The sequence below is a fragment of the Oncorhynchus keta genome, chromosome 31 (assembly GCF_023373465.1).
Source record: "Oncorhynchus keta strain PuntledgeMale-10-30-2019 chromosome 31, Oket_V2, whole genome shotgun sequence".
Classification (NCBI taxonomy): domain Eukaryota; kingdom Metazoa; phylum Chordata; class Actinopteri; order Salmoniformes; family Salmonidae; genus Oncorhynchus; species Oncorhynchus keta.
In genome coordinates, this window is record NC_068451.1 from 25,268,400 (window position 1) to 25,281,495 (window position 13,096).

The window sequence follows — 13,096 nt, forward strand, 5'->3', positions numbered from 1 at the left end:
GTGCGTGTGTGTGTGTGTGTGTGGCGTGTGGCATGTGTGTGTGTGTGGCGTGTGTGTGTGTGTGTGTGTGTGTGTGTGTGTGTGTGTGTGTGTGTGTGTGTGTGTGTGTGTGTGTGTGTGTGTGTGGCGTGTGTGTGTGTGTGTGTGTGTGTGTGTGTGTGTGTGTGTGTGTGGCGTGTGGCGTGTGGCGTGTGTGTGTGTGTGTGTGTGTGTTGTGTGTGTGTGTGTGTGTGTGTGTGTGTGTGTGTGTGTGTGTGTGTGTGTGTGTGTGTAAATCCCTCATGTTCTACCCTCACTGCCCCTCCTTTCCCCGCTCTCTTTTCTCTGTCAGTTTAACTTCCCTTTCTTGCTGCGGTTGGAAACTTTAGGTTTTGACACATTTGAAAACAGTGACCAGACCCTCATTATCTTCCTCTCTCATAACTTCCATCTCACTCTTGCTCTGTTTCAGTCTTTCTGATCTCTTTCTTGATACCCATATCACAGGTACTGCTGTGATGGTGTGCTTTATGGTCTCATTTTAATGCAGAGGTGTCATGCTATGATATTTATGCCTCTGTAACTTTCTCACTCATCATTATTCACAATACATTCATGATTATCCGTAATCATGGTAGAATCCACATTCATGCAGAAGTGTTTAGAAACATATTATATTCTTATTTACAATAAAAGTGACTCCACAAAATAATCTGAAACACAACCAAAACTAACTGAAAATGCATCCAACAAGTTAGTAGAGCCACAAGCTTGATGTAGCCATTGCGTGCTAGGAATATGGGTCCAAATATTGGTTGGGACGATGTACAAAAGGTGCTGCAATTTCTAAACGTTCACCCGATATGGATGAAAGTACCCTCAAATTCTGCACTTTGGGGTGAGGTATGGGGGGGATTTGGTGATATGGGGTGAGGTATGGGGGGGATTTGGTGATATGGGGTGAGGTATGGGGGATTTGGTGATATGGGGTGAGGTATGGGGGGGATTTGGTGATATGGGGTGAGGAATGGGGTGATTTGGTGATATGGGGTGAGGTATGGGGGATTTGGTGATATGGGGTGAGGAATGGGGGATTTGGTGATATGGGGTGAGGAATGGGGGATTTGGTGATATGGGGTGAGGTATGGGGGGGATTTGGTGATATGGGGTGAGGTATGGGGGATTTGGTGGTATGGGGTGAGGTATGGGGGATTTAGTGATATGGGGTGAGGAATGGGGGATTTGGTGATATGGGGTGAGGAATGGGGGATTTGGTGATATGGGGTGAGGTATGGGGGGATTTGGTGATATGGGGTGAGGAATGGGGGGGGGGATTTGGTGATATGGGGTGAGGTATGGGGGGGATTTGGGTATATGGGGTGAGGAATGGGGGGATTTGGTGATATGGGGTGAGGTATGGGGGGATTTGGTGATATGGGGTGAGGAATGGGGGTTTGGTGATATGGGGTGAGGAATGGGGGGATTTGGTGATATGGGGTGAGGAATGGGGGATTTGGTGATATGGGGTGAGGAATGGGGGGGTGATATGGGGTGAAGAAGGGAGGGTTGGTGATATGGGGTGAGGAATGGGAGGGATTGGTGATATGGGGTGAGGAAAGGGGGGTGGTGATGTGGGGTGAGGTAGGGGGGTAGTTTGTGTGGAGCTCAGGCTATTAATATCATGCTGTCTTGAGCCACGAAATCTTGTCATCAGAATTTTCCGACCGCAAAGCAGGAAGTTCAGATGAAGAAATCGAGAACTGACCCTAAATTTAAACAGCAGGCAGCACTCAGAGACGATCCCCATACAAACGAGTGTAAACTCTCCCAGACACACACACGCATGCACGCAAACACACACTCACATACACTATACTCGCAGGACAGAAATACCTTGCATAAACCCACATACAGTGCATCTGTACAGGCCTTAAATACACATTAGTTACCAAAATGTCCTCAACCATTTAAGTACTCTACTACTTTCCATTCCCACGCAAAACAGTTGTAGTACATTATATTTACAGTTGCGTTCACTGTCTATCCGGTAGCACTGAACAAGCTGCAAACCGTACTTTTACAGTATAGTACTATACAGCCCTGTTCTAACACACTGGCTTCTGCTTTATGAGCTGCTTATTACAACCATGATTAGCTGAATCCAATGTGTTAGAGCAAGGCTGGAGCAAAAGCCTGTACTCACAGCAGCTCTCCAGGAGGAGGGTTGGCCAGCCCTGTTGTAGGGCATAGTGATGTTTCCATTAGAGCTTCATTGACCTCTTCTCTGTCATACACCATACAGGTGGTATCACGGACACCTGTCAGGCCCCAACGCAGAGAAGTTGCTATGGGAACGGGACGAGCCGGGCACCTTCCTGGTGCGGGAGTCTCTGTCCAAACCTGGAGACTTTGTTCTGTCTGTTCTGACTGAGGAGAAGAGCAAGGCATCCTGCGGAGGGAGGAGGGTCTCACACATCAAGATCATGTGCCAGGTGTGTGTGTCTGTGTGTGGACACATAAGTGTGTACGAGCATGTGAGAGTGTTTGTGTTTTTCTCTCTCTAACTCACATTCACACATTCACTCACATTCACTATTGCAATTCACATTGTAACCTTTGCTATAGTTTTTCTCATATCTGAGTACATCTAGTTATGAAACCAGACCAATTTTCAGTTTCCCCAAAATGTTTATTCTTATTCAACGAGTGACCTTCCTGCTTCCAACATCTAGGAGAAAACCTGACAAACATCAAACACACCACCACTACTGTCTCAGCACAGAAACAGTTATGCAAAGTGATGTCAATATGAACATGGAGGTTTGAGTTTGAAAGATATCACTGACCACATCCTGGTTACAAAAGTTTTACTTAAAAAACAAGTCTGCCAAGCGGTTATGTTTTAATTAGTTAGTTACGTATTTATTTGGACCCTTAGGTGATGTGTGAAAATGCATATACGATTCCAATAAAATACATGAGAATTGTTTTTAAATACTTTATATTCATGTGTGTACAGTAACTACCACTAGAAATAAAAATAGCATAGTTATTTCCGAGTGCAGAGCTAGACTGTAACTAACTGCATTCATCCCCAAACCTGCTTTTCGTAGATTCAACATTATCAGCAGCACCATCATGGTTAGGTTATTTTTAGCTGTGGTTCATCTCAGTGCAGACATGAGGCGGATTTGAATGAGAAGCATTGTAGGGCTAGAGTCTGGAGAATTCAGGCTCAGAAGATTATCACAGAGGTCATTGAGTCCTGGCACAGGCCCTACCAGGAGCAAGCATCAGGTGCATTTCTTAATAGATAATAGGAAGCACATTAAATATATTTTCCGGTACTTTTGTTTACTTTTTAAATAGCGGGTCTGAAAGTAGTGCCCATGAGCCAAAAGTGGTCCTGAAAATTGCATACTATGTCGCAAATGGGCAGGTATGTGCACCATGTCATTGCTCTCTCTCTCTAATGTGTATGTGAGTCTTGTTAGCTGTCACTCAAATGGCAAGGGGCTGAAGCTCATTGACTGAAACTTGAATTGCTAGGGGGTTTGCCCACGTGAGTTAAATGTAGGGAAATTGGTGCAGCACAGCTTCCAGAAAACAGTCTCTTTCAAACTAGAAAATTCGTAACCAATTGAGGTAAAATGGCAATTTTGCTCATAGACTATGCATGTACAGTGTGAACTACAGATACATCCAGCCCAAAGTGGGAGGTTTAAAAAATACTTACTAGTCACCAAAGTACCGGCGCATGCCTTTTAAATCCATGAAGTACACTGACTGTAATAAATGAATGACTGAGTCTCAGTCTGGTGAGTCGGCCATCCAGCTGCATGATTAGATCATATTAGATAACATTTATTTCCCTCTTATGTGGAAATTTGCTTTCACGTGCTAAACATAACCAAAGCCCCAAAACCACAGTTACCAACAGAACATTATTACTGTGTATTATTGACAGTTTCTATATTTTATATTGTCCCGTGTGTGTGGTGTGTATGTGTGTTTGAGTGTGTGTGTGTGTGTGTTTATATACAGTAACAGTCAAAAGTTTGGACACACCAACTCATTCAAGAGTTTTTCTTTATTTTTACAATTTTCATCGTAGAATACTATTGTAGTAGTAGTAACCAAAAAAGTGTTGAACAAATCAAAATATATTTTAGATTCTTCAAAGTAACCACCCTTTGCCTTGATGACTGCTTTGCGCACTCTTGGCATTCTCTCAACCAGATTCACCTGGAAATCTTTCCCAACACTCTTGAAGGAGTTCCCACAGATGCTGAGCACTTGTTGGCTGCTTTTCCTTCACTCTGCGGTCCAACTCATCCCAAACCATCTCAATTGGGTTAAGGTCAGGTGATTGTGGAGGCCAGGTCATCTGATGCAGCACTCCATCACTCCCTTTCTTGGTCAAATAGCCCTTACACAGCCTGGAGGTGTGTTGGGTCATTGTCCTGTTGAAAAACAAATGATAGTCCCACTAAGCACAAACCAGATGGGATGGCGTATCGCTGCAGAATGCTGTTCTGGTTGGTGCTGGTTAAGTGTGCCTTGAATTCTAAATAAATCACAGACAGTGTCACCAGCAAAGCACCCCCACACCATCCACCTCCTCCTCCGTGCTTCACGGTGGGAACCACACATGCGGAGATCATCCATTCACCTGAGTCTCACAAAGACAAGGTGGTTGGAACTAAACATCTCAAATTTGGACTAATGTCCATTGCTCATTTTTCTTGGCCTAAGCAATTCTCTTTAGTAGTGGTTTCTTTGCAGCAATTCAACCATGAAGGCCTGATTCACGCAGTCTCCTCTGAGGAGTTGATGTTGAGATGCGTCTGTTACTCGAACTCTGTGAAGCATTTATTTTGGGCTGCAATTTCTGAGGCCGGTAACTCTAATGAACTTATCCTCTGCAGCAGAGGTAACTCTGGGTCTTCATTTCCTGTGGCGGTCCTCATGGGAGGCAGTTTCAACATAGCGCTTGATGGTTTTTGCGTTTGCACTTGAAGAAACTTTCAAAGTTCTTGAAATGTTCCTGATTTGACTGACCTTCATGTCTTAAAGTAATGGACTGTCATTTTTGTTTGTTTATTTGGGCTGTTCTTGTATGGACTTGGTCTTTTACCAAATAGGGCTATCATCTGTATACCACCCTTACCATGTCACAACATAACTGATTGGCTCAAGAACATTAAGAGCAAAAGAAATTCCACAAATTAACCTTTAACAAAGCACACCTGTTAATTGAAATGCACTCCAGGTAACTTCCTCATGAAGCTGGATGAGAGAATGCCAAGAGTGTACAAATGTAACGAGTGTGCTGAGAGTCGGGAAGCAAGTTCAGGGAGTGAGTGTTTTAATAAATAAAATAAACTATGACCACGGAACACAAATGCACCGTCATGAAAACAGAGTCAATAACACCTGAGGAAAGAACCAAGGGGAGTGACAGATATAGGGAAGATAATCAAGGAGGTGATGGAAGTGTCATGAGGCGCAGGTTTGTGAGACGATGGTGACAGGTGTGATTTTCAACCAAAACCTAATATTATTATTATTTTTATTATTCTTGATTTTACCCCTTTTTTCTCCCCAATTTCATGGTATCCAATTGTTTAGTAGCTACTATCTTGTCTCATCGCTACAACTCCTGTACGGGCTCGGGAGAGATGAAGGTTGAAAGTCAATGCGTCCTCCGATACACAACCCAACCAAACAGTGCGCATCCAACCCGGAAGCCAGCCGCACCAATGTGTCGGAGGAAACACTGTGCACCTGGCAACCTTGGTTAGTGTGCAATGCGCCCAGCCCGCCACAGGAGTCGCTGGTGCGCGATGAGACAAGGACATCACTACCGGCCAAACCCTCCCTAACCCGGACGACGCTGGGCAAATTTTGCGTCGCCCCACAGACCTCCCGGGCACGGCCGGTTACGACAGAGCCTGGGCGGGAACCCAGATTCTCCGGTGGCACAGCTGGCGCTGCAGTACAGCGCCCTTAACCACTGCACCACCCGGGAGGCCCTCAAAACCTAATATTAGACAAAAGAAACCTGAGTTTACAAATTAGAAAACAAATGGATACTTATTGTATTTATTTAATTGACATAGTCACTCAATAACTGGTTGTGCCACCTTTAGCTGCAATGACAGCAACCAAATGCTACCTGTAGTTGTTGATCAGTCTCTCACATCGCTGTGGAGGAATTTTGGCCCACTCTTGCATGCAGAACTACCTTAACTCAACAACATTTGTGGGTTTTCAAGGATGAACTGCTCATTTCAAGGTCTGCCACAACATCCCAATTGAGATTAGGTCTGTACTTTGACTAGGACATTCCAAAACTTCAAATTTCTTGCTTTTTAGTCATTTTCATGCCTTGATTGTGTGTTTTGGATCATTGTCTTGCTGCATGACCCAGCTGTGCTTCAGCTCACAGACAGATGGCCTGACATTCTCCAGTAGAACTCTCTGATACAGAGCAGAATTCATGGTTCCTTCTACTAATAAGGCAAGTTGTACAGGTCCTGAGTCAGCAAAGTATCCCCAAACCATCACACTACCACGACCATGCTTGACCGTTGGTATAGGGTTCTTACTGTGGAATGCAGTGTTTGGTTTTCGCCAGGCATAATGGGACCCATGTCGTCATATATTTATATAAATAGAATGACCGGTACACGGTGGGAGGCACAGAGATGTTTGACACCCTGGCTGACCTGATGGAGCACTACAAACGCAAAGGCATCGAGGAGATGTCTGGAACCTGGGTGCACCTCAAACAGGTAAAGACTTACAGGACTTACAGTTGTAACCCTATACAGGTCACCGTGAGTGTTGCAGTCAAGTTACAACCTTACACAGGTCGGAGATACTGTATCTTATAATGGGTTAAAGATCACCTGACTGACAAGATAGAGCCATATCCGAACAAATCCTTTTCTTCTCTTTCCTGTCTACTCCATCCTTCTCTCCTTCAGCCCTACTTTTCCACCAGAGTGAATGCAGCAGACATTGACAGCAGAGTGAGGCTGCTGGACCAGATGGCCGAGAGAGAGAACGAGGGAGACAAGAAGAGCAAAGCAGGATTCTGGGAGGAGTTTGATGTAAGTCGATTAAGTTTTTGATGGAAGGAAGATGCAATGTTTTGAACAACCCTTCTTAACCTCTTCTTCTCTTTACTCAACCTGGTCTCAGAGCATTTCCTATTATTATGTATGTGAATTCAAGACACTCCATTTAGTATGAGATTCTAAGTTTCTTATGGTATGTATTAATTTGTGGATGATCATCACCCGAATTCTAGCAAGGTGGCTAACGTTAACTACTTGGTTAATTTTAGCTAGTCTAGGGGTTAGGGTTAAGGTTAGGGTAAAGTTTAGGAGTTAGGTTAAAGGGTTAAGGTTAGGGGAAGGGTTAGCTAATGTGCGAAAAGGTAGTAAGTATTTTAAAAGTAGCTCAAATGCTAAAGTTGTCCGTAATGAGATTCAAACTAGCAACCTTTGGGTTGCTAGATGTTAGCGTTATACACCCATGCATCCACCCCGAACAACCAACCTACTTTGTTTTGCCTTAAGTAACCATCTATCTTATGTTACCATACCAAAAGTAATATCATACTAATTTTATTGTCTCGGATTTAAATGTACCATGTTATCTCTAGTCTATGAGACCAGGATGCTTTACTCTACTATAGGTTAGCTGAGGACTAATTTCTTACATGCTGACCACACCAGCATTGCAAAATAAATGTACACATATATCATTGCATCCAAACTGCTCGCTCGAGTCAACGAGCGTCTCCGTAGCCAGGTGCTAAAATAGAACTTGGTTATATTTGTGACGCTTGATGCGCTGCAAGTCCCGGCTCTCCCATCTCCTCATTGGTTTTTAGGAGCATATACCCATGTAGGTGATTGAAAGATTAATTGAGGTCCATACTCCAGTCCATTGGTGGTGGTAATGCACCTTCAAGTTGGTTGCTAACCGCCATTTAAAGTCCAAAGAAGAAGAAGAACCCTGAAGGAGGAGAGATTACTAGAAACTAACTCAGTTTACCATTTTATCTGTGGATTAATTGTCGGAGTAGGGGACCTTGTGCATTTCAGGTAAAATAACAACCAAATGTTTATGTACTCGGACAAATTAGCTAGCAACGGCAAGCTAGCTAGCTAAATTGCCATGAATGTTTAATGCTTTTTGACCTATCACCAAATTAATATAGTTGTTTCAGAGTTTGTTTTGATAATTCAACCTGAGTGTCCTGATCACTTCCGGTGTTGATGGACAAAATCAACATGCGTGGCGATGGCGCACACGCGTGCCCGGTGTTGTCAGAATGTTAGTGTGTCTGTGTTTGACCATTTGGTTGGTCATATAAACGGTGTATGTAATGTGCCTTTACTCTTGTGCAACATGGTGAAACATTTTGAAACATGTTCCGTTGGACAAGTCAAAGTGAGAGTGTTGCAAGGAAAAACTAGAATCAAATGGTTAAAGGTCTCACTACTACAGCCATAGGAAGTAGACTGCAAGAACCATAGACCACTTTTTTACTACCACCATGTGGTACTGGTGGTACTGCTATTTGAGGCCAAACTGCCCAAATTGTCTAATCTCAGAAACCCACAACTAAAAGCTTGCGCAATTGCTTCAGATGCTACATAGTCTGGCCATGAGAGAATAGAAATTGTCTAACACTAATTCTAAACTGCTTTAACACATTAAAAATAACTTTTCAAATGGTAAAGAAAAATATGGGTAACGAATGTACATTATCTGTATGTTCATAAAGCATACATAACACATCCATGATCACATAATAAACATGCCATATTTATAGAGCATTCATGAATGTATTCATAGTAATATAGTATGTCAGTATTCCACAAATACTGGGAATGGGGATTTGCATGTCTTTCAACAATAACTCATTCTCCTGAAGGTATTCCTGCAAAGATTTTGAGTTGTCACAGCTGGGTTGAGTGAATCTATGTCTGGGATTTTTACAGTCAATCCCTTCCCTCAAGACTGTGAGGTTAGGCCAGGGGTTAGGTTACTCTGGTCCTGGAGTACACATGCAGGCTTTTGTTTTAGCCCAGTGAAATAGTAAACACTGGATGTATGTGTAACCCCAATCCTTCAGACCAATTAGAGTTCGCCTGAGCTGACACAGGCTAAAAGGCAGGATGAGAGGGGCTGATGAGGAACTTCACTGAAACTCCCCTCATAACCAGGGGACTGGATTAGCACTAGCAGCAGCTCCCACCAGGGGTCATGGGTCAGGACAGGTTGTAAGGCGCTACGGTATAGCTGGATTAGCTATAAGAAGTACGTCTATCCCCTAATGTGTACATAGAGATGAACACAAGATATACAGTGCATTTGGAAAGTATTCAGACCCCTTGACTTTTTCCACATTTTGTCACGTTACAGCCTTTTTCTAAAATGTATTAAATATTTTTTTATTTACTTCATCAATCTACACACAAAACCCCATAATGACAAAGCAAAAACAGTTTTTTTTGCAAATGTATAATTTACATAAGTATTCAGACCCTTTACTCAGTACTTTGTTGAAGTACCTTTGGCAGCGATTACTGCCTCGAGTCTTCTTGTGTATGATGCTACAAGCTTGGCACACCTGTATTTGGGGAGTTTCTCCCATTCTTCTCTGTAGATCCTCTCAAGTCCTGTCAGGTTGGATGGGGAGCGTCGCTGCACAGCTATTTTCAAGTCTCACCCGAGATGTTCGATCAGGTTCAAGTCAGGGTTCTGGCTGGGCCACTCAAGGACATTCAGACTTGTCCTGAAGCCACTTCTGCGTTGTCTTTGCTGTGTGCTTAGGGTCATGGTCCTGTTGGAAGGTGAACCTTCACCACAGTCTGAGGTCCTGAGTGCTCTGGAGCAGGTTTTCATCAAGAATTTCTCTGTACTTTGCTCCGTTCATCTTTCCCTCGATCCTGACTAGTCTCCAGTCCCTGAAAAACATCTCCACATCTTCACCGTAGGGGTGGTGCCAGGTTTCCTTCAGACGTGACGCTTGGCATTCAGGCCTAAGAGTTCAATCTTGTTTTCATGAGATTCATAGTCTGAGAGTCTTTAGGTGCCTTTTGGCAAACTCCAAGCGGGCTATCATGTCTTTTACTGAGGAGTGGCTTCTGTCTGCCCACTCTACCATAAAGGCCTGATTGGTGGAGTGCTGCAGAGATGGTTGTCCTTCTGGAAGGTTCTCCCATCTCCACAGAGGAACTCTGGAGCTCTGTCAGAGTGACTATCTGGTTCTTGGTCACCTCCCAGACCAAGGCTCTTCATCCCCAATTGCTCAGTTCTGCTGGGTGGCTAGTTCTAGGAAGAGTTTTGGTGGTTCCAAACTTCTTCTTTTATGGTGGGCACTGTGTTCTTGGGGACGTTCAATGTTGCAGAAATGTTTTCGTACCCTTCCCCAGATCTGTACCTCAACACAATCCTGTCAAACTCCCATCCTGTAGTCAGGATTACTCTCAAACTCCCATCCTGTAGTCAGGATTACTGATTACTCTCAAACTCCCATCCTGTAGTCAGGATAACTGATTACTCTCAAACTCCCATCCCGTAGTCAGGATTACTGATTACTCTCAAACTCCCCTCCTGTAGTCAGGATTACTGATTACTCTCAAACTCCCATCCTGTAGTCAGGATTACTGATTACTCTCAAACTCCCATCCTGTAGTCAGGATTACCGATTACTCTCAAACTCCCATCCTGTAGTCAGGATTACTGATTACTCTCAAACTCCCATCCTGTATTCAGGATTACTGATTACTCTCAAACTCCCATCCTGTAGTCAGGATTACTGATTACTCTCAAACTCCCATCCTGTGATCATTACTCTCACTTTGATGACCTGAAATGGCTCAAGGTAAAAACAACAAGTCACCCAGATCAAGATGGGGCTTATCTGCTAAACTGTATAGCCTGTCCCCAGATACCTGTATGCATTATTTCAGCCACATTAGAGACACCCTCTAGTACTCCACCAGAGGGAGCTCTACTGACTTTATTCCCTGTACATTCAAGAGCTCCATCTGGAAAAACTCTTTCCTCTCGTCCAGTGGTTCCCAAACTGTGGGGTCGGCATTAAAAAAAACATATATATAAAGTGAACTCAGTCCAGTTTTAAATTTACTCTTGAAAGTTGTAGTACTAGAATGCACAAGGTGTAATTTCAAAATTGGGTAGCGCATCATCAGTTTCTCTTGTCGTGTCAGTCATTGCAGACCTTAGAGAGCTATTTCTAACTTGTCAGAAATGTCCAGATCAACTAGCCCATGTCAGATGTTTTTTAATTGAGTGTTTTTAGCCCATAGATATTCTTGTATTTTTTTGTCATGGCTGTTAGAGGTTATTTTTATTTTCAAGAAGTGACCCTTTTAAACGTCCCTCTATACTGCTGGTTAAGTAATTGAATGCATGTTGATGTTTTTAAAATTGCATTGAGCTTACAATGACTATCCTTCTCTCTCTTTCTTGTTCTTTTCAGGCCCTTCAAAAGCAGGAGACAAAGGTGAAGAAGAGCAGAGAAGAAGGGATGAGACCAGAAAACAAAAGCAAAAACCGATATAAGAACATCCTTCCCTGTAAGAGCATCTACTTCTAAAGTGCAGTGATATAGCCTCTTATCTTTTACCCATCTTCTTTACATTTTCTCTTCCATTTATATTCTCTCTGTCTGATACATCCCCTCATCTCTCTCTCTCATCCTTCCATCTCCACACTCATCCTATTCTCCTCCCAGTTGATGAGACCAGGGTCATTCTGTCATCTGGAGACCCCAATATCATTGGCTCAGATTACATCAATGGCAACTATGTGACAGTAAGTACATGTTATGTCACCTTGTAGCCTCAACATCAAATGATAAACCTCTGTTAGGAATCCCTAACAAGTCTAAACATGAATATGTCTTAATTAATATGATCAGAGACTATAATTGCAATGGGCTTTGTCTCCATGTAGACAATATTTGACATATTTTACTAACTTTCTCCATCTCTTTGTAGAATAAGCTGCAGGAGCCCAGTGACCAGAAGGTGTACATCGCCTGTCAGGGCTGCCTTGCAACAACTGTCAACGATTTCTGGCAGATGGTGTGGCAGGAGAGGACAAGGATCATCGTCATGACAACCAGGGAGGTCGAGAAGGGACGGGTTAGTGACTTAAAACTTCTTAGTGCTGAGATCCCGTTAACGGGATCGATATGACAACAGCCAGTGAAAGTGCAAGGCGCCAAATTGAAAACAACAGAAATCTCATAATTGAAATTCCTCAAACATACCATTATCTTATACCATTTTAAAGGTAATCTTGTTGTTAATCCCACCAACGTGTCCGATTTCAAATAGGCTTTACAGCGAAAGCTCCACAAACGGTTATGTTAGGCCAGAGCCATATCACAGAAAAACACAGCCATTTTTCCAGCCAAAGAGTGTAGTCACAAAAATCAGAAATAGAGATAGAATTAATCACTAACCTTTGATGATCTTCATCAGATGACACTCATAGGACTTCATGTTACACAATATATGTATGTTTTGTTTGCTAAAGTTCATATTTATATTTTAAAAAATCTCAGTATAAATTGACGCGTTATGTTCAGTAGTTCCAAAAACATCCGGTGATTTTGCAGAGAGGCACATCAATTTACAGAAATACTCATTATAAATGTTGATGAAAATACAAGTGTTATACATGGAAATATAGATAAACTTCTCCTTAATGCAACCGCTGTGTCAGATTTCAAAAAAGCTTTACAGAAAAAGCAAACCAATGCAATAATCTGAGTATGGCGCTCAGAGAACCATCAAGCCAAAAATATATCCTCCATATTGTGCAGTCAACAGAAGTCAGAAATAACATTATAAATATTCACTTACCTTTGAGGATCTTCATCAGAATGCACTCCCAGGAATCCCAGTTCCACAATAAATGTTTGATTTGTTGGATAATGTCCAAATAGCTACTTTTGTTAGCGCGTTTGGTAAACAAATCACGAAGCGCTTTCACTAGTTGCAGACGAAAAGTCAAAATGTTCTGTTACAGTCCATAGAATCATGTCAAACGATGT

The 13,096-nt window shown here is 42.8% G+C and overlaps 1 protein-coding gene across 40 annotated transcripts in view; it reads left to right on the plus strand.

Moving 5' to 3' along the window:
* Positions 1–13,096, plus strand: part of LOC118380317 (tyrosine-protein phosphatase non-receptor type 6-like) — a 38,590-nt gene that overhangs the window by 10,111 nt on the left and 15,383 nt on the right. For all 40 annotated transcript variants that reach the window (XR_008087802.1, XR_008087803.1, XR_008087769.1 and 37 more), the window contains 6 exons: positions 2,282–2,471; positions 6,660–6,776; positions 6,972–7,097; positions 11,513–11,609; positions 11,768–11,847; positions 12,033–12,179. Coding sequence is in view for 1 of the 40 variants with exons in the window: in XM_052489225.1 (XP_052345185.1) it covers positions 2,282–2,471; positions 6,660–6,776; positions 6,972–7,097; positions 11,513–11,609; positions 11,768–11,847; positions 12,033–12,179 (757 nt within the window). In the remaining 39 variants the exon portion in view is untranslated. The remainder of the gene's footprint in view (positions 1–2,281; positions 2,472–6,659; positions 6,777–6,971; positions 7,098–11,512; positions 11,610–11,767; positions 11,848–12,032; positions 12,180–13,096) is intronic.